The sequence below is a fragment of the Histoplasma capsulatum genome, genomic scaffold, assembly GCF_000149585.1.
Source record: "Histoplasma capsulatum NAm1 scaffold_1 genomic scaffold, whole genome shotgun sequence".
Classification (NCBI taxonomy): domain Eukaryota; kingdom Fungi; phylum Ascomycota; class Eurotiomycetes; order Onygenales; family Ajellomycetaceae; genus Histoplasma; species Histoplasma mississippiense.
Window position 1 is genome coordinate 4151431 of NW_001813982.1, and position 1220 is coordinate 4152650.

Consider the following 1220-nt stretch of genomic DNA (forward strand, 5'->3'; position numbering starts at 1 on the left):
CCGTTGCTGTCATGTAATGTACAGTACATATACACATGAATATCTCGTCTTGATCCATTACACATGTACTTCAATTCCTCATCACAAGTGGTAGAATTGTAGCTGGATTTTGTGGGCGCAAATCTCGAAGCACTTTCACGGGTTTCTGTCTCTGGCTTGTCCAGGGCCAGTGCAGCTGAAGGAAAGATGGGATTCACCATTGACGGGATCTAAGTGCTAATTGCTGGTGGGGCCAAGGATGCAGGAGAGTCAAACCAACACAGCTGTGAAGGAAGAGATGTCAGTGCCTAGGGTAGACTTGTCTGTCAAGTACGTTTGAGCACGTATGATGATGACATGAATCACATCATTTAACACATGTTGCAACCAGCAGTTTGGAAAGATGTCCTGAATTTTCAAGAGAATTATCTGAAGTTTTCTGGGCAACATTTTTGTGTTAACGATCATTGGCCTCAAAAGAGCATTTAACATCCTTTCTCAAAAAGGTTTGTATGAAAAATATAATTGTACACTAACGTGATCACCCACCTAACGGTCGCTATTTTGCATACTAAATCAAGAATGCTTAGATACATAAATCTCAACAATAACCCTATCAAATTTATATATAATATGTAATTTATATATGTATATCTACATAGTAGATTATACAATTTTTAGATATTAAAAATCTGCATTATGTATTGAGTTATAAAGTGTATTAGCAGTTGATTTTCTTAATAAATTACATATATAAATTATATGAGATGTATTCAGATTACTGTATTGTTATTAATAGAACTATTCAATATTTTTCAATTAAATTCTAACAGCTATTAAAAAAATTATATAATTAATTTAAATTTCAATTTAGGAAACAGAATCACGGGATTTGGAAATATTGAAATTTTAAAAGGAAAAAGGTCTCTACTTTTATATAAATACACTGAAAACGATAGCGAACGATAGCCCTGATCGCAGGGAATCTCACGACACCCAGCAATCCCCTGTTGAGGTGGCGCTGGTGCCATGGTTGTGATGGAGGAAATCGTGGGACGCGCTGACGGACGCCCGCGAGAAGAAAACTCTGACAAGAGGCAGCAGCCCACCACATGTGGAGCAATATTGACACAGTTGAGCAATGTTTCTTTGCAATGGGAGCGAAGATCCTGCCATCTACGGCAAAGGGAAGGAGGTAGTGGAGGAGGCAGCCAGGTTGGTGAGGGAGTTGAAGATCAAAC

The 1220-nt window shown here is 38.1% G+C and overlaps 1 protein-coding gene across 1 annotated transcript in view; it reads left to right on the forward strand.

The window, feature by feature from the left end:
- HCAG_01180 (predicted protein) overlaps positions 1–618 on the forward strand; it is a gene marked incomplete at both ends in the record, with an annotated part of 4024 nt that extends 3406 nt beyond the window's left edge. Inside the window, 2 exons of the mRNA XM_001544084.1 lie at positions 245–309; positions 570–618. Of these exons, the coding sequence (XP_001544134.1) occupies positions 245–309; positions 570–618 (114 nt within the window). The remainder of the gene's footprint in view (positions 1–244; positions 310–569) is intronic.
- Positions 619–1220: the final 602 nt, after the last annotated feature.